Raw genomic sequence first — 22,233 nt, forward strand, 5'->3', positions numbered from 1 at the left:
ATAGGTGCACTAGTTCGGCGAAGAGATGGTGATACAAGTGCAATATGGATGGTAGATAAAGGTTTTTGTAATCTGAAATTATAAAAACAGCAAGTTAACTAATGATAAAAGTGAGCACAAACAGTATCGCAATGCTTCAAAACAAGGCCTAGGGTTCATACTTTCACTAGCGCAAGTTCTCTCAACAATAATAACATAATTGGATCATATAACTATCCCACAACATGCAACAAAGAGTCACTCCAAAGTCACTAATAGTGAAGAACAAACGAAGAGATTATGGTAGGGTACGAAACCACCTCAAAGTTATTCTTTCTGATCGATCTATTAAAGAGTTCATACTAGAATAACACCTTAAGACACAAATCAACCAAAACCCTAATGCCACCTAGATACTCCAATGTCACCTCAAGTATCAGTGGGTATGATTATAGATATGCATCACACAATCTCAGATTCATCTATTCAACCAACACAAAGAACTTCAAAGAGTGCCCCAAAGTTTCTACCAGAGAGTCAAGATGAAAACGTGTGCCAACCCCTATGCATAAGTTCACGAGGTCACGGAACTCGCAAGTTGATCACCAAAACATACATCAAGTGGATCACGTGATATCCCATTGTCACCACAGATAAGCACATGCAAGACATACATCAAGTGTTCTCAAATACTTAAAGACTCAATCCGATAAGATTACTTCAAAGGGAAAACTCAATCCATTACAAGAGAGTAGAGGGGGAGAAACATCATAAGATCCAACTATAATAGCAAAGCCCGCGATACATCAAGATCGTACCATCTCAAGAACACGTGAGAGAGAGAGATCAAACACACAGCTACTAGTACATACCCTCAACCCCGAGGGTGAACTACTCCCTCCTCGTCACGGAGAGCGCCGGGATGATGAAGATGGCCACCAGTGAGGGATTCCCCCTCCGGTAGGGTGCCGGAACAGGGTCCCGATTGGTTTTTGGTGGCTACAGAGGCTTACGGCGGCAGAACTCCCGATCTATTCTGTTCCCCGATGTTTTTAGCGTATATGGACATATATAGGCGAAAGAAGTTGGTCAGGGGAGCCACGAGGGGCCCACGAGGGTGGGGGCACGCCTCCCTACCTCATGCCTTCCTCGAAGCTTCCCCGACGTCTACTCCAAGTCTCCTGGATTGCTTCCGTTCCAAAAATAACTCTCCCGAAAATTTCATTCCGTTTGGACTCCGTTTGATATTCCTTTTCTTCGAAACACTGAAATAGGCAAGAAAACAACAATTTGGGCTGGGCCTCCGGTTAATAGGTTAGTCCCAAAAATAATATAAAAGTGTTTAGTAAAGCCCATAAACATCCAAAACAGATAATATAATAGCATGAATACTTCATAAATTATAGATACGTTGGAGACGTATCACCCCCTCCTTTCCTTCTTTCCCCTCTCTTGCACTAAGGCCCAATGAGGCCCATATACCTCCCAGGGGGTTCTGGTAACCTCCTGGTACTCCGGTATACTCCCGATTTCACCCGGAACCATTCCGATGTCCAAACATAGGCTTCCAATATATCGATCTTTACGTCTCGACCATTTCGAGACTCCTTGTCATGTCTGTGATCAAATCCGGGACTCCGAACTACCTTCGGTACATCAAAACACATAAACTCGTAATACCGATCGTCACCGAACGTTAAGTGTGCGGACCCTACGGGTTCGAGAACTATGTAGACATGACCGAGACATGTCTTTGGTCAATAACCAATAGCGGAACCTGGATGCTCATATTGGTTCCTACATATTCTACGAAGATCTTTACCGGTCAAACCGCATAACGATATACGTTGTTCCCTTTGTCATTAGTATGTTACTTGCCCGAGATTCGATCGTCGGTATCTCAATACCTAGTTCAATATCGTTACCGGCAAGTCTCTTTACTCGTTCCCTAATGCTACATCCCGTAACTAACTCATTAGCTACATTGCTTGCAAGGCTTATAGTGATGTACATTACTGAGAGGGCCCGGAGATACCTCTCTGTCAATTGGAGTGACAAATCCTAATTTTGATCCATGCCAACTCAACAAACACTATCGGAGACACCTGTAGAGCACCTTTATAATCACCTAGTTATGTTGTGATGTTTGGTAGCACACAAAGTGATGTACCCGTGATTATAAAAGTGCTCTACAGGTCTAGGTGAGTCAAGTCAATCACATCATTCTCTAATGATGTGATCCCGTTAATCAAATGAAAAATCATGTCCATGGTTAGGAAACATAACCATCATTGATTCAACGAGCTAGTCAAGTAGAGGCAAACTAGTGACACTCTGTTTGTCTATGTATTCACACATGTACTAAGTTTCCGTTTAATACAATTCTGGCATGAATAATAAACATTTATAATGATATAAGGAAATATAAATAACAACTTTATTAGTGTCTCTAGGGCATATTTCCTTCAGGATCCCATCGTAGGGGGCTGCCGCCTCTCATGAGTCTTGATGGACGGAGGCAGCGGCCTCTACATCATCTTAACTGACACCCTGGAAAAGATGAAGGTCTCCTTGTCAGGGCTATGGAGGTCAGACGTAGGTTTCCATGGGGTGGTACCGGGCCCCTCGGTCCATCCCTTGGGGCGGATCGAACTCGAGGTCGTCTTCGAAGACGAGTCTAATTACCGAAGCGAAACCATCCAGATTGAGGTCGCCCCCTTCCAGAGCGGCTACCACACGATCTTGGGTAGACCCATGTATGTAAAATTCATGGCAATTCCATCCTACGCCTATCTATAGGTAAATATGCTTGGCCCGAACGGCACGATCATCGTACGGGGAAGCATGGAGAAGGCCTACAAGGCCGAAGTGGCAAACTTGGAGCTCGCTGGGCCGCCCTGGCCTCCGTCGAGCTCGCCAAGAGAAGAAAGCGGATGGGGCCATCAGAGGCCAAACTCCCCTAGAAACCAAGGCCTGGGCCTGTCTTCCAACCGGCCAGACAGGCCAAAAAGTTCCAGGTTCACTCAGAAGATCATGACAAAATAGTGACTACTGGCGGAGACCTCTCGGAGAGCCAGGAGGTAGAGCTCCTCACTTTTCTTCGAGCTAGCTAGAACACATTCGTGTGGAAGCCCGCCGACATGCCAGGAGTACCAGCGAAGAAGGCCAAACACTGCCTGAACACCCCCAAGGATGTGAGACCAGTAAAATAGGCCCTACGACGCTTCACCATAGAAAAGTGAATGTCAATAGGAGAAGAGATAGTGCACCTACTCGCAACTAAATTCATAAGGGAGGTCGCGCACCCGGAGTGATTGGCAAACCCAGTGATGGTACTGAAGAAGAACAACACGTGTCACATGTGTGTGGACTACACCGACCTTAACAAAGCATGCCCCAAAGACCCGTTCTCGCTAGCCAGGATCAATCAGATAACCGACTCCATGGCGGGGTGCAAACGCCTATGTTTTCCTGGATGCGTACTCCAGATACCACCAGATACAGATGAAGGAGTCCGACCAGGAGACGGCCTCCTTCATCATGCCATATGGACCCTTCTGCTACATCACGATGCGGTTCGGCCTCAAAAACATGGGGGCTATGTAGCAGCGGGCGGTGTAGAAGTGTTTCAATAAATAGATCGGAGTAAATGTGGAGGTCTACATCGACAGCATCGTAGTAAAATCCAAGCAGGGATTAAGCCTCCTTGCCGACCTCCAGCAGCAACCTCTGCATTTTCAACATGAAGTTAAGCCCCGACAAATGTGTCTTCGGGGTCCATGATGGGCAGTTGCTGGGATTCATTGTGTCCCAGCGAGGGATAGAGGCAAACCCGGAAAAGAAACAAGCCACAGTGGATCTCGAGCCCTCGGAGACAGTACGTGACGTACAGAAGCTCGCAGGATGCGTGGCGTCCTTGAGTAGATTCATCTCACGGTTAGGCGAGAAGGCTTCCCCCTATACTGTCTTCTCAAAAAGGGCGACTAGTTCTAATGGAGCGACAAGACCAAGCGGGCATTCGTCAACCTCAACGAACTACTACAATCAAATCCGCTCCTAGTCTCCCCATCCCAATTAGAGCCCATGTTGATGTACATCGCAATAACCACCCAAGTGGCCAACATGGTCATTGTTGTGGAACGAGAAGAGGCCGAAAAGTGCACCACGTGCAAGATCAAGTGTACTACGTTAGCGAGGTACTAACGCCTTGCAATACAAGGTATCCACATTACTAGAAGATAACATACAGAGTGTTCATGGCTGTAAGGAAGCTGCGACACTACTTTCAAGCCAACCCAATAACGGTGGTCAGCCATGCACCGCTCTTCGATATCATCAACAACAAAGGACACCACGGGACGCGTGGAAAAATGGGCGATCGAACTTCTACCATTTGAGCTCTCCTACAAGCCGTGCACGACAGTCAAATCTTGCCATTGTCGACTTCCTGGTGGAATGGACAGAGGCCCACCAGGTCCCCAAGACACACCGACCTTGAGTACTGGACTATGTATGTCGATGATTCGATGACCGTACAAGGACTGGGGCCAGAGTGGTCCTCGTCTCTCCGAGAGGCAACAAAATGAACTACGTCATCCAACTCCATTTTGGGGACTCCAACAATGTAGCAGAATATGAAGCCCTTCTGCACGGGTTCCGGATTGCGGCCTCCATGGGCGTTCGACGTCTCATCTACCCCGGCGACTTCGACCTCGTGGTCCAGCAGGTCATGAAAACATCTGACACTAAGGACCCCAAGATGGCAACGTATTGGGCTGCCGCCCGGGCACTAGACGGAAAGTTTGATGGACTAGAACTACATGTCAAAAGAAGTGACAACATCGCGATGGGTAACCTCGCATGCACCGGGTCGTCAAGAGAGCCCATGCCGGATGAGACCTTCTTGGAGATACCGCATAAGCCATCCATCAAGATGCAAGGCCTCGACACAACCACGACAGACCTCGACACCTCAGAAAGCGCAGCTCCAAAGGTTACTCCACCACCCTCAGACATATCAGAGGAGGCCGTAATGGTGATCCACACCCAAGACTGGTTCCAACCACTGCACACCTATATGACCAAGGGTGAGCTCCCACAGGACAAAACGAATGCCCGTCGCACGTCTGTCGTTCCAAGGCCTACACAATAATCAATGGCGAGCTATACAAAGCGCAGTCAAGTGGGCGTCTTCCAGCGCAATGTCACACAGGAGGAGGGCAAGAAGCTCCTTGAAGAAATACACGCGGGGGCTTGCGGCCATCACGCAGCCCCCCGAACAATTGCAGCAAAGGCCTTCCGCCACATCTTCTTCTGGCCTCACGCAATGCATGACGCCGAGGAAATTGTCCGAAGCTGTGAGGGATGCCAACGCTTTGCCAACAAAACATACACGCCGGTCTCAGCACTGAAGACGATCCCATTGACATGGTCATTCGCGGTGTGGGGGCTAGACATGGTTGGCAAGCTCACGCCTTCGCCAGGAGGCCACAAATTCTTGTTGGTGGCAATCGACAAGTTCACCAAGTGGATCGAGGTTAAACCGGAGACAAACACCGAGGCCGAGTTGACATTCAAGTTCGTCTCCAGCCTCATTCACCGCTTCGGTGTCCCGCATAGCATCATCACGAATAATGGGTCCAACTTCACCGCTTCGATGTCCAAATATTTATGTCACCAAAGATGGATCCACATAGATTGTGCATCTATGGCACACTCTCGGTCCAACAGACAGATAGAATGAGCTAAGAGGCTGATCATGCAAGGCATCAAGCCACGTCCCATCACACCACTCGTTCGGGCAAAGAACAATTGGGTGGAAGAGCTCCCCTCCGTTCCTTGGAGCCTGCGCACAACCCCAAACAAATCCATCGGCTACACGCCCTTCTTCATGGTGTACGGGACGGAGGCAGTGCTCCCATCAGACATTGAATACGACTCGTCACGAATCTGAGCGTACGACGAGGAGGTCGCCGAAGAAAACAGGAAAGATGATGTCACTGCAAAGGAAGAATCACCCCTCCTCATCATCGAACGCACCAACATCTACCAACAGTAGTTGCGACAGTATCAAGGCAAAAAGAACTAACAAATTGTGCCCAAATCTTACATTCTTAAGAAGTTGCTCCCCACTATAAGGTATTCTCTTAACATGCAAATGGTGCAACTCAGTATGCCATGTCATCAGATACCAGCCAATCACAAGTTCACAACTATTTCTCTCCCTGGCCAGCACCTTTTCCCCACATCTCAGCCACATAACAATTCGTTTAGTTTTTATTTTAACAAATCATGTGGTTTAATTTCTTTGTAACACACGTTTGTTCCTATTCCTATTCCGTAACCGACAAGACAAATAAGAGGAGCGATGCATGGTCTTATCTACCATGCCCCATCCGTCCGATAAACCAAAAGCTGGATCGCTTCTTCACTCGGCCGTTCGTGCCGGCGTGCCGGCCACAACTTCTTTGTGTGTCCACACAGGGTCGCCTATCTCCCCTGGCCGGTCGGCCGCGCCGGCTAAGCCGCAACCTCGCCTCGACCCTAGGCCACCGAATGCCTCCGACCCGACCACCATGCAGAGGCATGATATGCTGCACACACCACGTAATCAAGATGGCATATATTAGTTCTAATCTATCTATTCAGCATCCAGAAGCATCTCTTCCCATTACTGTTGTTGTTTTGAATGGCCATGTGCACTTTCATCAGTTGATTTAGCAGTCGTCCGAATGCCACCTGTTATTTCATCTACCCCACGGAGGTAAGAACTGATTTGCCATCTACAATATGACTATATGATGAGATAACCTATTCTAGATTTCTATACTATAATCTGAATATTCATAAATAACATGGTTGGTTCGTTCATCCTTGCAGGTATAAAGTGGAATATTTTACCAAAATCAGTATGACCACACAAACACTTATGACCGGCAACTTTGATCCTGAATCAGTATCCCGCATTGGAATGATTGACGAAAAATTTCTCTATTCTTGAACCTGACTAATCTTTATGAGTCCAAATTTCAGTCACTTTCAGGTTTGCTGCTTTGACTTCTCATGCATGAATTTAATTTCCATATACATTGTCCATGTATAACCCATTTGGCTATATTTTCATTAGCATATATTCAAAGGCTCACCGTTGGGAGATGGCATGATAAGTGAGTGGCTTAAATATGAATGTCATAATAGTGAATTATATATAACGCACTTTGGACAAGTTAAGAGTATATGTTCAGAATTCATATAGCAATGATTCAACATCAAATTTCTTTAAAACTATAATAAGGTATCAGTTGCATCCAAATGAAAAGGGAATTGAAGACTTGCATGATTGTTCAAGTTCTGTAAACAGAATATGAAACTTCAGATTTGTATGAACAGAAAAGGGTTGGTAGCTGCAAAAAACTCGAACAGAAAAGTGAACTGAATGATTACATAACATTCAAATAGATGCCTAGAATTACTTTATTATCTCTATGCGACAATCTGAAATAACTTGGTTTATTCGTGTATGCTTGCAGTATGCAGTCAAGGCATTCTTTTCTTTCATTCCCAAATTAATATGACCTTGCAGAACAATGACGGCCGACATCATTCACATATGGTGGATGGATATTTCTATCTACTCTTCAATCCATCTAATGTTTATCATTGCAACACTTCAACCACTTTCAAGGAGCACTTAACTTAACCACTAGTGTTAATCAAAGCACCTGCATTGTGACATACTACAGACAATTTTGTCTCATTCCAAAATAACATGTACACATAACATGCATATTTTGCTTGCACCCCTTTTACCTATGTAATTCTGCACATATTTTTTTATCTCTAACACATGTTTTTGATACACTAATAGTTTACTGCAGGTTGGGCATTTATCTCTGAACTTATTTTCCTTTTCTTCAGAATATTGCTGATAAGCTTTCTCATCTTTCGATTCTTAGCCGTTAATTCCATGGACAATGCTACCTCCCAATACAAAGTCGTCAGGGAACAGCGGTGTGAACAAAACTAGTGGAATTTTACCATACAAAACTGCAGGCATGCAAGATGCTCTCTCTATTTCACCCTCACTGGTTACTATGCTAAGACATCTACTCGGTTTGATTTCCTAAAAGTGGGCAAGAAGCCCACCACAACATGTAACCCCCGTGGGCGACCCAGGGGAACCCTAGCCGCCGTCCTCTCGGCCCTCCTCCGCTTCCACCTCTCCTTGCCGCCGTCCGCAGCGCCGCCGGGCAAAGCTCGGCCGGCTGGGCAGCGACGGGGCATCTCTACCCCTTGGAGCATCGTGGGCAGTGCGGGACGACCAAATCGTGTAGAGGCGTCGGGCTATCACGGGGTCTGGCGGCACGGCGGGCGAGCATCTTGGCGGCGGCGCGTTGCGGTGCCGGCGACGCGGTGCGGCAGCTGCGGCTTCGATGCGACTCCACGACGAGGTGGTGGATGCGTGGTCTTCAGATCGGATGGTCGCGTGCGTCGCCATCTTCAGGCCGGATCCATATGGATCTGGCGCTTGGATGTTGTCGGCCGGCGCAGGGTGGTGGTCTACGCCGCTGGCCTCGTCGGATCGTTGGATCCGGCGCCTGGAGATCTACGTCGGCTGTCTTTCTTGATCCTCCTTCCTGGTGGATTGAGTCCCATGGCACTTGCATCTCTGCTGGTCTCGGTTCGTCTCGCTGTCGGATCCGGAACAGTCGGAGGTTTGGTGGTATAGGTTGGGGACCAAAGGAAACTTTGGCCGGCTGGTCCGGCCCGGCATCGGCGGTGTCCGTCGATGCCGCTACCCTTCCTGGAGGCGAAGCCGAGGTTCCTCCTATCCATATCCGAATCCCTCCTAGACGAAAGTCCAAAATTCAGTCTGAATTGGGCGGTGGTGGCGCCCTGCGCGTCGTAACCTCCACGGAGGCGCCGTCTTGGGAGGCTCAGATGGTTGGGCGAGAGATGCTATGGGTGGTGGGCGCCGCATGGCCCCAGCAGCAGTGACGATGTGAGCTCTGGGGGAAACCCTAGATTTGGGACTACCGAATCGGACAATGATGGCAACTTCGATGCCGTTGTCCCTCCTGGGGGCATCATTTTGGAGCACGCGCTGCCTGGAGGGGACAAGAGGAGGAGCGGTGTTACATCTACCGCGAGGCCGACGACGGATCCTGGCGGCATGGCGCTGCGGAGGTTCGGCGATGGGCGCGTTTGGAGATGGACTTGCGCAGGAGGAGGAAGCTGTCTGGCGTCATGGTGGCGTTGATGGCAGAGAGGCCTGGCAAGGTCGGTGCAACCGTTTTGCTCTGAGTTTGGACCGAGGGATGATGGAGGTGATAGCCCTGGCAACCTGCGGTGCTCATTGGGAGTGTGCCTGACCGGTGTGGGTCCCAATCCAGGTAGTGACTTGGAGGGGACACCCGACTTTAGATGTTAGGCTTTAGTGCGATGTCTGTTTGGTATTAGGCCCGAACATTTGTCACGTCTTCATCAAGGGGATAGGAGTAGCAATCGTGTTGCCAAGATGATGGCTTCAGGCTTATTGATGTATCACCTTATGTGGTCTTTGTGAATTAATTAATAATATGGCTGCATGAATTGTCCAGATGCAGAGGCTGGATGCATCCTCCTTTTCTAAAAAAACATGTAATTATGCATTCTCTTATCCTACTTATATTCTGTTTATACATATATTCTTTTTTAGTTCTCTTTAATATTAAATATTCATCTTCCATACAAACAAATCTTAATAACATATAGTATGTTGCAACTAATTCCCAATTCCCGCAGCAACGGGCGGGTATCATCTAGTTCGAAGAAATTCTTCCTCTGTTGCCCGTTTTGCCCAAACACCATCGTCTCCGCTCTTCTCCGACGAGGTACACATTCCGTTTCCCCTCTGCTCCGCTCCCCCACCTACCCTGCCCAGCAGCGCCAGCGACGGCAAACCCACCGATGGACGCAACCGAGCGCCGCCTCCGCGCCGTCTCCGCCCACCTCCAGCCCCAAGCAACCGCCGCCCGCCGCACCTCCGATAGCCTCGCCCCCAATCCCACCGCAGGAGAGTACGCCCACGGTACGCACGCATCCCAGGCCCTCTCTCTTTCCTCCCCTGCCCGCCGTTGACTCGCTGGGCGGCACTGCCGTACTAGTACCCCCAAGAGAGCGAGCGACAGGGATTTTTTTCCATTTGTTTCAAATATAGCTTACCGGTCGTCAGAAACTTACCGCAAATAGTTTCTCCAGTGCTTGGCTACAGCGCTGTCCTCCCCGAGAAGTTGCAGACTGGAAAATGGAACGTGTACCGGTAGGTTCTTGAGGCAGTATAATGTTATGCTGCGTTTTGCCTATGTCGTGACTCATAATTGCGCTTCTGATCTTTGGCAGATCTGCACATTCAGGAACTATAATGTTATTATGTTGCATTTCTGCCTATTTCGTGACTCATAATTGCGCTTCTAATCTTCTGCAGATCTGCACATTCACCTATAACGCTGATAGATAGATTTTCAGACTACCCAGACATTGGGACGTTGCACGATAACTTTGTGTAAGCATACTCACCTTAATTTCTCTCCTGACAAAATACTTCAGTCATAATAAGATCAATAAGATCTATTAAGCCTTTTGTCCCAAACAAGTTGGGGTAGGCTAGATATGAAACCCTTTCACGAGGACTTCCCGGGAGGTCACCCATCCTAGTACTACTCTCGCCCAAATGGGTTTCATACCCAATGGACTGGCTAGTTTTTACGTTGGCTCGCCAAGCCTGTCACAACCCTTAGATATGAAACCCTTTCACGAGGACTTCCCAGGAGGTCACCCATCCTAGTACTATTCTCGCTCAAATGGGTTTCATACCCATGGGATTGGCTAGTTTTTACGTTGGCTCACCAAGCCTATCACAACCCTCCTCCTTTACCCGGGCTTGGGACCGGCTATGCCTAGAAGACATAGGCGGCGTTGACAAAATACTTCAGTTATTTATCAAAAATAAAATAAATATGAATGGTAGCTAGGAGAAACTAGCCAACTGGCTAAATAAAGCAGGAGTGAGGATACGATCCCAGGCTGGCCTGCCCACGGTGCTAGCCGGTAGAACCCTTGGTGTTAATCACTTCAGTTTTTTATCACTGTAGTTCTTTTCTTTGTTTTTGAGAGAATATGTTCTCGTGCATTTCATTAAGTTAGAAAAAAGAGTCTTATGACAGCACAGGGCGACCTAGAGCTCACAGAAAGCGATACAATCCGGAAGTGCCATCGAAGTTATTCTAATGCGCTTGTTTCTATTGAGTAGCAAATCCATGGGCTTGGCACAAACTAATGCAATTTTTTTTTGCGGTGAAAAAGGGAGCTTAATTTAGTTACTGATAGGATTACAATCGGTAGCCAGAAGCTAATCAGAGCATCAGGGGCGTCCGACAACCACAACCTAATGCAAGTTGGGACTCTCTTTTTCTTGGTTTCTTAGTTTTGCTGCCAGAGGAAACTTGCCGCTGTAAAAATCAAGAGCTGCTAAATAACTTGAATATAATACAGAAGCTTTTGTCTGAAGATTTTGTTTAAAACTGGCAAAATGAGTTGGTGCAGCCTAAGTTGGTGATAAGAAAATTAAATGCTCAATGATATGATATTCATAGTCTTACTTGTTTTTGAAAACCTTGGGCTGATGGGATGTTTGGCTAAAGTGACCCTCAGTATGGACTATCAGTGTGCCATGCAAAAAGTTTCTAGCTATTCCTAATGTGTCTATATGGTTGTATTTCATATTATTCCAATCGCAGTACCTTAACAATCTCTCATGTATAGTGTCCTTGCTATCTTTAATTGGACAGGAATGCAGTTGAGACTTTCAGAGACTGTAGATACCTAGGTACAAGGGTCCATGCAGATGGAACAATTGGAGAGTAAGGGTCAATTATCTGATGCATGCCTTAAATTTACCTTTTGTAGTGTTGCTTATCTTATCCTAGCTCTTGAGCGAGAAATAACATTACAGCTACAAATGGATGACTTATGGAGAAGCTGGCACAAGCAGGACTGCAATAGGTTCTGGTCTTATTTGTCATGGAATACCTAAAGTGAGCCATCAGTGTCTGAAAAAGGCACTTATCCTTTTCTTTCTGTTCAGATAAAGCTGTAGATGTTGATGTCTTGAAATAGCACTTGAATTGCCCTATAGGGAATTTGTTTCAACTTACCTTCGAGTATTCTTTTGATCTGAATCAGGGCGCACGTGTTGGTCTGTATTTTATAAACAGACCTGAGTGGACCATAGTTGACAATGCTTGTTCTGCGTATTCATATGTTTCTGTGCCACTATATGATACTCTTGGTATGTCCACAGCACAGAACGATCATTGTTCTCCCTTTAATCATATTAGAGACTGATTTTGTTTTTCTTACTGTCTACAGGTCCAGATGCAGTTCAGTTCATTGTGAATCATGCATCACTAGAGGCTATCTTCTGTGTTCCTCAAACACTAAGCACTGTGAGCTTCAATGATTTATCCAAACCTAGACTATTCCTAGTTTGTACAATACATTAAAACATCACTTATAGAAGAGCACTGAATAACCTGTAACCTTACATTGACACACTGGTAGAAAGTGAGCCTAGCCCACTTGGTTGGGGGAGTGGATGTCCAATCCCGCTACATGGATTTAAGTCCTCGTGGATGTGAATTTGGGTTCCTATTTATACTGTAGGGGCATCCCTTACAGCTTTCTTTGTCATGCTGGTCCTAGCTAGGCTTGCAACTGGCAAGCACACTCCTGGTAAATGGAAACTGAGTCTTCCTTTTAATGTTGATGTTATCCTACTCGGGGCTTTGTTTATATATATCTCATATACTCACTCTCAGGAGTGCTTCATAGTGTCAAAAGCTCGTATAGTTTATGAATGCATATCAAATGCCGTTAGTTCTGGATCATATCTGCATACATGCATCACCGAAGTGTTGGGTACTGGGGTCTGATCTGGCGACAATTTTTGTGTGTGTGCGATGATCTGGCAATAGGTTTGACTTGGTCTTTAATCCTAATTTAATTCTAGTATGTTATATGAGATGCTAAATCATATTATACACATCAGCTTGCATTTAGCTTTGCACTGTATAATGAGATAGGCTCTGATAAGGAAGTACTCAAAAACATATGAATTTAAACTTATTTTGACTTACATTTGTCTGCTCATTTCAGTTGTTAAGCTTTATAACTCAAATGCCTTGTGTGCGCCTTATCGTGGTAAGTGCAGATCATTTACGATTAAGATATGCAATTTGAAAAACCCATGATTGTTAAAAAACCTTCATTCTTAATCTTTCCTTAATATTTTCTGTTTAGGTAGTTGGTGGAATCGATGAGAATATGCCATCTTCACCTGCAGCTGCTGGAATGGAAATCATAACCTACTCCATGCTACACAGACAGGTGGGCTTTCTGAATAATCATTGAGTTTTCCTGTACAAACCTTGTTGGATCCTTTAACACCATACAGGTCACTTTTCATGAATGTTGCCAGTCAACACAATACCATTTAAACTAGTTGGTAAATCATTGTTTATGTGTATGTGGAGTTGAGAAATATTAATGTTATAGCCATTATTGCCGACATCAATCTGGAACGGGCTTAGTTGGTTTTTGTGGAATCATTTCGCAGATAGGTACAAAACTGACACATCTCGCTGATGCTTATGTTAGAATATGCATTAATTTTTTCCATGAGAAAACGCAAAAGCCTTGCATTTTGATGCATTGACAGAAGAAGAGTTAGTACAAACCCAACAATGGCCAACACCCACATATTACAACACAACACCCCAGCCGCTAGACTCCGTCGCTACCGGTAGCAGGGCGGCCAGCCCCTTTCCACCCCCCAACACCCCTTGCCTGTCTTCCGACTTGGTCACTCAAACAGGCGAGCCTGTCACGCCGTTCCCTGCTAACTGAAGAAATACAAGTGTTCTCCCCTGGCTCTCCTGCGAAGTTACCGGTTCGCCAAGGCTGATTGCTATCGATCGTCCCTTTGTAATCTAACGGCCACAAGGCCTTCTTCAGTCACTGTTTGCTTTCCAGAGCGGCATGTGCTCTGTCTCTACTTTCTTCCTCGCTCTGCTTCTGTAATGGCTATAAAGCCGCTAGTCGCTCCTCATTTTGGACCAGGATTATTGTATCGGGCTTTGCCCTAAAGCCGCCTGTGGCGTGCTACCTTACTTTCCCCTTCCTTGAGCAATACAAACCCTAAATTGCCGGCCAATTTCGTCTGGATTTCTTGGTGAGATAGTGTTAAATTGAGCCGATCATCGTCAGGTTCCTGACAATTGGTATCGTGAGCCAGTCCCTTCTCGGCGGTGGCGTGATTCTGAGCAGCTTAGAGGTTGGGCGACCGTAAAATCCCTCGAAGAGCTAAGATCTGGGCGGCGGCGAGCGCGTGGTGGCGGCCGGAGAGGCAAAAGTTCGGGTGCAGTCAAGAACTCAACCTGGTTGCCGGCGAGTAATTCACGGTGGTAAAACCCCAGGCCCTGAGATCTGACCATGCATCACCGGCGGCGGGCGTAGGCGGCGGTGTAGGCGGCGGTAGACTGCGGTACCTGCGGGGTCCTTCCCGAAAAATCCCTCCCGTCCCAATCCTTGCTCTGTAGAAAGGGGCTCGTTTCCTTCTGCAACCATGGCCATCGATGAATCTGCAACTTCGGCTGACATCCAGTTGGATGCGCTCGAACTGGATATAAAGACGCTGCAGCGCGAGCAAGAGGAGGACCGAAAGGAGTTCAGAGAATTTCAAGGTATGGTCAACAGGAACTTTGCCACTATGCAGAAGAATTTCGACAAGATCCAGGAAAATTTCAGGCGTCTCCTCTTAGAGCCTGAACCTGAAGAAGTGACGGATGAGCACTCTGCCCAGGCAAGTGCACAGAAGGACGCCCCAAACAAGTCACCTGTTATTCCGGCTGGGCGCCCCAAGCAGTACCAGCCAACTCCCCCGTCAGTAACTATGCCAGATAAAAATGTTCCTTCAGCAGTTGGGACAGCAACATTAAGGGAAATTAATGGCAAGGAACTGAACCTTGATGGCACGGCCAAAGCTCCCTACAGACACCCCAATTTTGGCCAGCAAAGAGCAGAGCAAGCAACTGTTGTAGGGCAAGGAAATCGTCAAGCGCCAGAGAATGTGGAAGTCATTGCAGATGAGGATGAACTGGAAGCTAACTTTCAAAGGTCCAGACCTAATACACCGGTGGATGGACGAAGAAATGTGCTCACTGTCAAACCAGCAAAACTGAACTTATCTGAATTTACAGGAGAAGACCCAGACTCCTGGATTCAGAACTTGGACCAATATTTTGCTGCAGCAAGGACGCCCATTGAGCACAGAACTGAATTGGCTGTATCCTACTTGAAAGGGCCTGCTGTGCAATGGTGGAGAGGCACAGGATATGCCCCTAGCAATGTACCTTGGCATAAATTCTGCTCTTACCTGTCTGACAGATTTGCAGTGGATTCTGTATGTGAGGTTGTAGGCTCTTTTCATGCCATACAACAGACATCTACTGTGGCTGCATATGTGCAAGACTTTGAGAGACTAATGAACATAATGAGAAGAGAAAACCCAGCTATCCCTGATGATTATTATGTCACTAGCTTCATGTATGGCCTAAACCCCTACATCAGAGGGCATGTGGAGTGTTTTAAACCCAAGGATATGCAGACAGCAGTGTGGTATGCTAGACGTATGGAAAAAGCACAATCTGCCCCTACTGTCAGAGCTTATGTTCCCCAACCCAAAAGGCAGGTCCTTTTTGACACTCCTAAACAACCAGTCCCTCAGAACACACTCAACAGAAATGTAGTGATCCAACAAGCAAAGCAGAACCAGGTCTGCTACAAATGCAGGGAGCCTTGGGTACCAGGACATAGACAAGTTTGTAAGATGAGTCAAAAGGCTCAAATCCAAGCATTGCAAGCCCAGGAAATGGACCAATCTGAAACCATATTTGTCACTGACTTTGAAGACCCAGAGCTGGAACAAGTAGAAGCACCTCCAGGAGAAACAATATTGCAGGTGTCCATGCATGCTGCTATGGGCATTGGAGCTGTTAAAAACACTTTCATCCTTACAGTTAAGGTTGGTACAGCCACTGCAACAGCCCTGGTAGACAGTGGCAGCACTTCAACTTTTGTATCCCCAGAGATGGCAGCAAAGTTACCCACCCCAACAGTGTCCACACCTAAAATCAAAGTACTTGTGGCCAGTGGAGGAGTGTTGTGGAGTGAATTTACAAACTACAACTGCCCTTATACCATACAAGGCCACCAGTTTACAGACACTTTCAGAGTTCTGGAACTTAAAGGTTATGACATGATCTTGGGGGTCGATTGGCTCAAAAAGTATAGTCCTATACAAATGGATTTCATCTTAATGGAGATGAGTGTCACAACACCACAGAAGACACAAGTGACCTTTGTAGATGAGACTATACCATGGGAACAACCGCCTGAAACTATAGACACTGCTGACAAGCTTATGGAGCAGGCTGTATGTGGGTTCTTCTTATTTACTACTGCCTGTTCAGAATTCTTCGCAGCAAGTCAACAAGTGCCCCCCGAGCTCCAACCAGTTCTCCAAGAATATGAGAAAGTCTTCTCCACACCTACTGGATTACCTCCTAGCAGGCCTTGCGACCATAGAATTCCATTGGTGGAAGGGGCAAAGGTTGTAAACCAGAGGCCCTACCGAGTTCCCCACCATCAGAAAGAAGCATTGGAGAAAATCATCTTGGACCTACTAAAGGCTGGCCTCATCAGGCCTAGTACCAGCCCCTTTTCCTCTCCTGTGCTCTTAGTGAAAAAGAAGGACGGCACATGGAGGTTATGCATTGACTACAGAAAACTCAATGCCGTAACAGTCAAAAACAAATACCCAATCCCCATCATTGAAGACTTGCTGGATCAACTAAAGGGAGCTCAGATCTTCTCCAAGATTGACCTAAGAAGTGGCTACCACCAAATAAGAATGGCAGAAGAGGATATCTACAAAACGGCATTTTCCACGCTGCAAGGGCACTTTGAGTTCCTGGTTCTATCCTTTGGCCTCACTAATGGCCCTCCCACATTTCAGGCCCTCATGAACTTCCTATTTGGTCCCTTCAGCTTTGTGGTAGTTTTCTTTGACGACATCCTAGTGTTCAGCCACTCCCTAGAGGAACACAAGGTACATTTGTCCAAAGTATTTGCCATACTCCAGGAAAACCAGCTGTATGCCAAGCTAGACAAGTGCTCCTTTGGTCAATCTGAAGTGGAATATCTGGGCCATGTTATTAGCAAGGATGGAGTGGCCACCGACCCTGCAAAAATCAAGGCAATTCAAGAATGGCCAGCACCAACAAATGTCACTGAGCTAAGAAGTTTCCTTGGGCTGAGTGGATACTATCGAAGATTTATCCAGGGTTATGGCATCATTTGCAGACCCCTGTTTGACTGCCTAAAGAGGGATGCATTTTCCTGGCAAGCACAACAAGAACAAGCTTTCACCACCCTGAAGGACAAGCTAACTAATGCACCTGTCCTAGCCCTGCCGGATTTCACTCAACCTTTCATTCTGGAAGCAGATGCTTGTGGATACGGATTGGGAGCAGTCTTGATGCAAGAAGGAAGGCCTATCTCATATTTCAGCAAATCTATTGGACCTAAAGCAGCAGCTATGTCCACATATGACAAGGAGGCCCTCGCAATTATTGAAGCAGTGAAGAAATGGAAACACTACTTCCTGGCCACTTCCCTTGTGATTAGAACTGATCAACAAAGCCTCAAGTACATTCAAGAGCAAAAGCTAACAGAGGGCATACAACATAAGTTACTTGTCAAACTATTGGGATACAACTTCAGAGTGGAGTACAAGAAGGGGAAGGAAAATAGAGCTGCTGATGCCTTGTCCAGAGTTAAGTACATGGTGTCCATGCTGACTGTCAGTACCAACACTCCTACCTGGATACAGAAAGTAGTTAAGAGCTACAAGTCTGATGCAAAAGTGCAGGAGTTAATAGCTGAGTGTGCTGTTAGCAAAGATAGCTCAAATGCATACTCTTACAAGAATGGCATCTTAAGATTCCATAACAAAGTGGTGGTGGGCACAACTACTGCTCTCAGACAAGACATACTAAAAACATTCCATGCTTCTGAGCTAGGTGGCCACTCTGGGGAAAGGGCAACCTACCAGAGAGTCAAGCTCATCTTCCACTGGCAGGGCCTCAAGCAAGATGTCATCAGCTTTGTAAAAGCATGCCCAGTCTGCCAGCTCAACAAGGCAGAACATTGTCCTTATCCTGGTCTATTAGACCCATTGCCAGTCCCTGATTTTGCATGGGCACACAGTAGTATGGATTTTGTGGAGGGTTTGCCCCTGTCTGAGGACAAAGACTTGATCCTAGTGGTTGTGGATAGATTCACCAAGTATTCACATTTTATAGCAATGAAACACCCCATCACAGTCCAATCAGTGGCAAGGGCTTTCTCTGATACCGTTTTCAAGTTACATGGCATGCCCCTAGTCATTGTAACTGACAGAGACATGATATTCACTAGTCACTTGTGGCAACAATTGTTCAAATCCCTCAAGATCAAACTCCACATGAGCACAAGCTACCATCGACAGTCTGATGGCCAAACGGAACGAGTAAACCAGTGTTTGAAGAACTATCTCAGATGCATGTGTTTTCAGCAGCCAAAGAAGTGGCATGGATGGCTATCTCTGGCTGAGTGGTGGTACAATACTAGTTTCCACACAGCATTACAAATGACACCATTCCAGGCCTTATATGGATTCCCTCCCCCAATGATTGCAGAATCTGCCCTACCAGACACCATATGTGAGGACAATGACAATCTCCTTCAGAACAGAGAGGTAGCTCTAGAGATAATCAAGCAAAACCTCCTCAAAGCTCAAGCTCGGATGAAGCACTATGCTGACAAGAAAAGAAAGGAAAGGGAGTTCTCTGAAGGGGACATGGTCTACCTCAAGTTACAGCCTTACAGGCATACATCCCTGAGTTTGCACAGGCATCTGAAACTGCACTCCAAGTACTACGGTCCATTCAGAATTCTTCAGAAGATTGGCAAGGTTGCCTACAAACTGTTGCTGCCAGAAGGTAGTCAACTACATGACACCTTCCATGTGAGCCAACTCAAGAAACACATTGGTCCACAAGTGGTTCCGTCCAAGCACTTACCATTGGTGGGATCAGATGGCATGATCAGAATGGAGCCGGAGGCAATTCTGGACAGGAAGCTGATACCCAGACCACAGGGCAACATTAGCATACCCGTGGTCCGATGGCTGGTCAAATGGGTTAACCTACCAGTTGAAGCTGCCACCTGGGAAGACTCTGCGTTCATTCAAAAGGTGTTTCCATCGTTTCAAGCTTGAGGACAAGCTCAGTCTTAATAGGGGGGAATTGTCACGCCGTTCCCTGCTAACTGAAGAAATACAAGTGTTCTCCCCTGTTCTCCCCTGGCTCTCCTGCGAAGTTACCGGTTCGCCAAGGCTGATTGCTATCGATCGTCCCTTTGTAATCTAACGGCCACAGGGCCTTCTTCAGTCACTGTTTGCTTTCCAGAGCGGCATGTGCTCTGTCTCTACTTTCTTCCTCGCTCTGCTTCTGTAATGGCTATAAAGCCGCTAGTCGCTCCTCATTTTGGACCAGGATTATTGTATCGGGCTTTGCCCTAAAGCCGCCTGTGGTGTGCTACCTTACTTTCCCCTTCCTTGAGCAATACAAACCCTAAATTGCCGGCCAATTTCGTCTGAATTTCTTGGTGAGATAGTGTTAAATTGAGCCGATCATCGTCAGGTTCCTGACAGAGCCAAGCTTGGCTGGGCGCCGTTGAAGATGTTTGTGTTCCAATGCTTCCAGATGCACCAGGCCACCAGCATTATAACAGAGGCAGTGCCCTTCCGGGCTGGGGTGGGGACTGAGCGATAGCTTTGCACTTAGGTTGCCGTTATACATTTCAGATTTTTGACTAGTACCTTATTAAGCCTTGCAGTCAGCACATGATATGAGGTACGGTATTGGGCTCAAGCAGAATGTGCAACTTATATCCTGACTAATCTTGCATGACATAATATGTAAGTGTGCTCAAATACATTGACTCTTTACTTCCATTGTAATACACGTGACCAAATGAGTGTATACTGCAATCTTGCATGACTACGAAGGGTGGTGGGTCTGTATATTAATTCCGTTCTGGACAAAGTTGTTCATAAGTTGCAACTGTACATACACATTAACATTCACCGATTGTATTTGTTCATGCTTGAGCTTAACATGTTAACTTCATTTAATATGATTTGAAATGCAAAACCTATGTGTAACCACCATCCATACTTTATTTGCTTTGATTTTGAATAAAGGATATCACAACTTTTAGCTTTATGCTCATCCCTATTACTGGTCCCCCTTTTTATTTATTTATTGACTTCTTTTTATTTTTTTAACTCAGGGACATATGAGTCCCCAACCCTTTCGGCCTCCAAAACCTGAAGATGTTGCCACTATCTGCTACACTAGTGGCACTACTGGCACACCAAAGGTAAAACATTCATTCCTATGATGATTTGTTTGCTCCATTAGTCGGATTCTTGTACCCTAATTTTTCAGATATTTAAAGTTGGAGGCCAATCTTTTTTCTCAGGGAGCTGTTCTTTCTCATGCGAATTTCATTGCAAATGTAGCAGGCCAGGACTTGGGCGTTAAGTTTTACCCCTCGGACGTGTGAGATCTTAAATTTAACTTATAATTGTTGTTTTCCTGTGCAGTTTTCAGTTTATATCTGTTCATATTATTGACAACACCACTCGCCATTCTCCCCAGGTACATCTCATATCTACCTTTGGCACACATCTACGAGAGAACTAACCAAATATGGCTCGTTCATCGCGGTGCTGCCGTTGGGTTCTACCAAGGGGTATGTAGATCTGGACTATTTAGGACAATGTCTTTACGAATGGCTTTGTATTATCATTCAAATAACTGCGTGTAGAACAATTTTGATAAGCATCCAATATTAAGTGATAATCAGTTCTTCAGTTCTTCTATAAGTTATTGCCAGACTTAAGTTGGAAGTGGATTATCAAATTCGTTGGTTCACATTTTAGTTGTTTCTAGTGTAAATAGTTCTACCAAACTTGTTGGTCATTTATTGATTAACTAAAGACCATTAATGTCTCCTTTGGAGGATTGTTCGTGTTCCAAGATAATATTGTAGTGTGTATACATTGTATGTTGGCTTCTTTTCATCTTTTTGATGAGTATTTTTCATTCGTTCCAGGATAATTTGAAGCTGATGGATGATCTTAATACTCTGAAACCAACAGTATTTGCGAGTGTTCCCCGGTTATATAACAAAATTTATGCTGCGTAAATATCACTAAACCAGTATTTTTTTTATATTTTTCCTCTTTGGTATCATATGTGATAGTACCCGCCCATATGTTTGGCTTATTTATGCAGAATTACAAATGCTGTGAAGGAGTCTGGTGGGTTGAAAGAACGATTATTTCATGCTGCATATAATGCTAAGAGGCAAGCTATTATTAATGGTAAGGAATTGGTTAAAGATTCTTTTGTTCCGTCACATATATAAGTAAAAAGCTTAAATATGCCCACTTCAGTCATCCATTATTAGTTTGGATTTAAGAGATCATTAGGGTCAAGTCACACTTTAGTCATCAACTTAGGATTTCCCTTTTCTCTCTATCCAAATTGATTTCCAGAGGGCATATTTATAATGATTGAGTTATGGAGAGGCCTTGGAGACATAGCAATAGTATGGCTAACTAAGCTTTGCAACCTCATTTTTGGTCAAATAAGATGCCCGAAGAATGGAGGCGGAGTATATCTGTACCAATCTTCAAGAACAAGGGGAATATTCAAAGTTGTACTGACTACCGTGGAATTAAGATGATAAGCCATACAATAATGACAAGCGTGACTAAAAATCAGTTTGTTTCATGCCTGGGAGGTCGATTATGGAGGCCATTTTCTTGGTACGACAACTTATGGAGAGATAAGATACCGCGGAATGTCATTTGGTGGGCCTTGGAGAAACACAAAGTCCCAACAAAGTACATTACCCTCATCAAGGACATGTATGATGATGTTGTGATTGTTATGATGCAACTTATCTCTATTAACTTGAGGTGCAAGGAAAGTAAACATAGTCTAATAAGGACTCCTAGATCCATACTAATTCTTCCTAAGC

The 22,233-nt window shown here is 45.7% G+C and overlaps 1 protein-coding gene across 2 annotated transcripts in view; it reads left to right on the forward strand.

Annotated features, from left to right (window-relative positions):
• Positions 1–9,788: 9,788 nt before the first annotated feature.
• LOC119286184 (long chain acyl-CoA synthetase 6, peroxisomal-like) overlaps positions 9,789–22,233 on the forward strand; it is a 19,688-nt gene continuing 7,243 nt past the window's right edge. Inside the window, exons 1-14 of one of the 2 annotated variants that reach the window (XM_037565545.1) lie at positions 9,789–10,048; positions 10,210–10,279; positions 10,445–10,522; positions 11,808–11,879; positions 11,972–12,053; positions 12,202–12,307; positions 12,388–12,464; positions 13,174–13,218; positions 13,318–13,404; positions 20,473–20,562; positions 20,665–20,744; positions 20,844–20,937; positions 21,301–21,389; positions 21,483–21,571. In XM_037565545.1, the coding sequence (XP_037421442.1) occupies positions 9,928–10,048; positions 10,210–10,279; positions 10,445–10,522; positions 11,808–11,879; positions 11,972–12,053; positions 12,202–12,307; positions 12,388–12,464; positions 13,174–13,218; positions 13,318–13,404; positions 20,473–20,562; positions 20,665–20,744; positions 20,844–20,937; positions 21,301–21,389; positions 21,483–21,571 (1,180 nt within the window). In that variant the 5' untranslated portion in view covers positions 9,789–9,927. The remainder of the gene's footprint in view (positions 10,049–10,209; positions 10,280–10,444; positions 10,523–11,807; positions 11,880–11,971; positions 12,054–12,201; positions 12,308–12,387; positions 12,465–13,173; positions 13,219–13,317; positions 13,405–20,472; positions 20,563–20,664; positions 20,745–20,843; positions 20,938–21,300; positions 21,390–21,482; positions 21,572–22,233) is intronic. The other variant, XM_037565546.1, reaches the window with a different exon arrangement.

Source organism: Triticum dicoccoides, chromosome 4A, assembly GCF_002162155.2.
Source record: "Triticum dicoccoides isolate Atlit2015 ecotype Zavitan chromosome 4A, WEW_v2.0, whole genome shotgun sequence".
In the NCBI taxonomy this organism is placed as follows: Eukaryota; Viridiplantae; Streptophyta; class Magnoliopsida; order Poales; family Poaceae; genus Triticum; species Triticum dicoccoides.